At 40.1% G+C, this 1,478-nt stretch overlaps 1 protein-coding gene across 1 annotated transcript in view; it reads right to left on the reverse strand.

Annotated features, from left to right (window-relative positions):
• The window catches only part of dglucy (D-glutamate cyclase), an 18,523-nt gene that overhangs the window by 12,521 nt on the left and 4,524 nt on the right, over positions 1-1,478 (reverse strand). Inside the window, exon 3 of the mRNA XM_020608693.1 lies at positions 34-187. Within this exon, the coding sequence (XP_020464349.1) occupies positions 34-187 (154 nt within the window). The remainder of the gene's footprint in view (positions 1-33; positions 188-1,478) is intronic.

The raw sequence follows: 1,478 nt of genomic DNA on the forward strand, positions 1-1,478 counted from the left end.
TGAGATTATGGTGTATTAACATGGATGGAATCCCTTATGTCAGCATGTCTAGCCAGAGGTGGACAAGAAGTCTCTCCTGATTGGCTGCGATAAAGGAGTGGTAAGGGGGCAGGATTATTATAACAGAAGCCCTCAAAGTCCTTGGCCAGATGATTGGGCAGGATGACGACATTAGCCTGCTGGAATCCTGACACACAGACACAAGCAAATACACACATTTTATACATTTCTATTATGTTACAATAGAAAGAAAACAGAAAACTACCATCTGCTCCAGTCCATGGGTTCATTTCCATTGTCTTCAAATGTATCTCTGGTCATCAGAGGATAAGCACGCTTCTTCATTTTCATATTGAGTGCATGGATGTGCCCAGCTGACAGTCTTCTTTCTAACTGCAACATTTCAACACCTTCCAACACTATGCAGCTAAATTAAACACTTCTCAGACTGCAGACTGTGGATGACAATGTAAAATAGAGACAGGTGTGGGAGACCAAGCGGGTTAAGGTACTAGATTAGTCAAAAACGGGCAAAGATATACAGCATGTTGTTGACAGAACCAAATGAAACTCGATGTTGTCAGGTGTGTGACACAACTCCCTCCCCCAGCGAAGCTCTGAAGCCCAAAAATTGCCATTTGCCACAGCAAAATTTGATGTTGACATTTCAGAGTTAAACATTTTGGGGTTGATTTCAACTCCCTAAGAGTCAGTGTAAAATGCTGTCCAGTGTTGGACAGAGTTGATCATGTCAGTGTTAGTTTAACTCCTTAGAGATGTAATTACACTCCATCCACAAATGTAATTTCTTTGGTTGGCACCATTCATGCAGTTTAAGCTATAAATGAAATTAACCTTAAAGACTTTTAGAATTGAGCCTGTGACTTCAACAACAAATTCGACACATGCTCTACAAAGCTTTGCTTGATGCCAAGAATATAATAGCGCTAAACTCTCAATGGCCCATGTTGCTTATATCGGTAGCATGCACTACTAGTGTAAACTGTGTCACCGCCATGTGCTACATGATAACTAGTGCAGTGTTGACCATTTTCTCAACGTGTGTCTCTGAGTGAACTTTGAACACTGACTTAGTGTGTTTGTTCTCCGTTGTTGTGGTACATTGGTTTACATTGTGAGAGTTTTTATCTCACTCTGTAACAGTGTAAATAATGTGAACACTTTCAAATGTGTTAGTTTAACACTTTTTAGTGGTTCCCATATAAACACTGGGAAAGCGTTTAATTTTACTCTAAAAGGTGATAAATCTGCTTTGTTAGATTTGCAGTGCACCTCATTTAGAGATTTCTAGATTCTTGATGTGTAAATCACAATTTGATATTTTCCTCAAACCACTGAGCCCCAGGTTTTACCTGATGTGAGGTAAATAGGATCAGTTAATAGGTGTCACACTGGCTCTTACCTTCAGCTAATCCAGTCGTGGTGCTGACTCTGCAGTCTTTCTGCCTGATTAACAG

The sequence above is a fragment of the Monopterus albus genome, unplaced genomic scaffold, assembly GCF_001952655.1.
Source record: "Monopterus albus unplaced genomic scaffold, M_albus_1.0 scaffold94.1, whole genome shotgun sequence".
Lineage (NCBI taxonomy): Eukaryota > Metazoa > Chordata > Actinopteri > Synbranchiformes > Synbranchidae > Monopterus > Monopterus albus.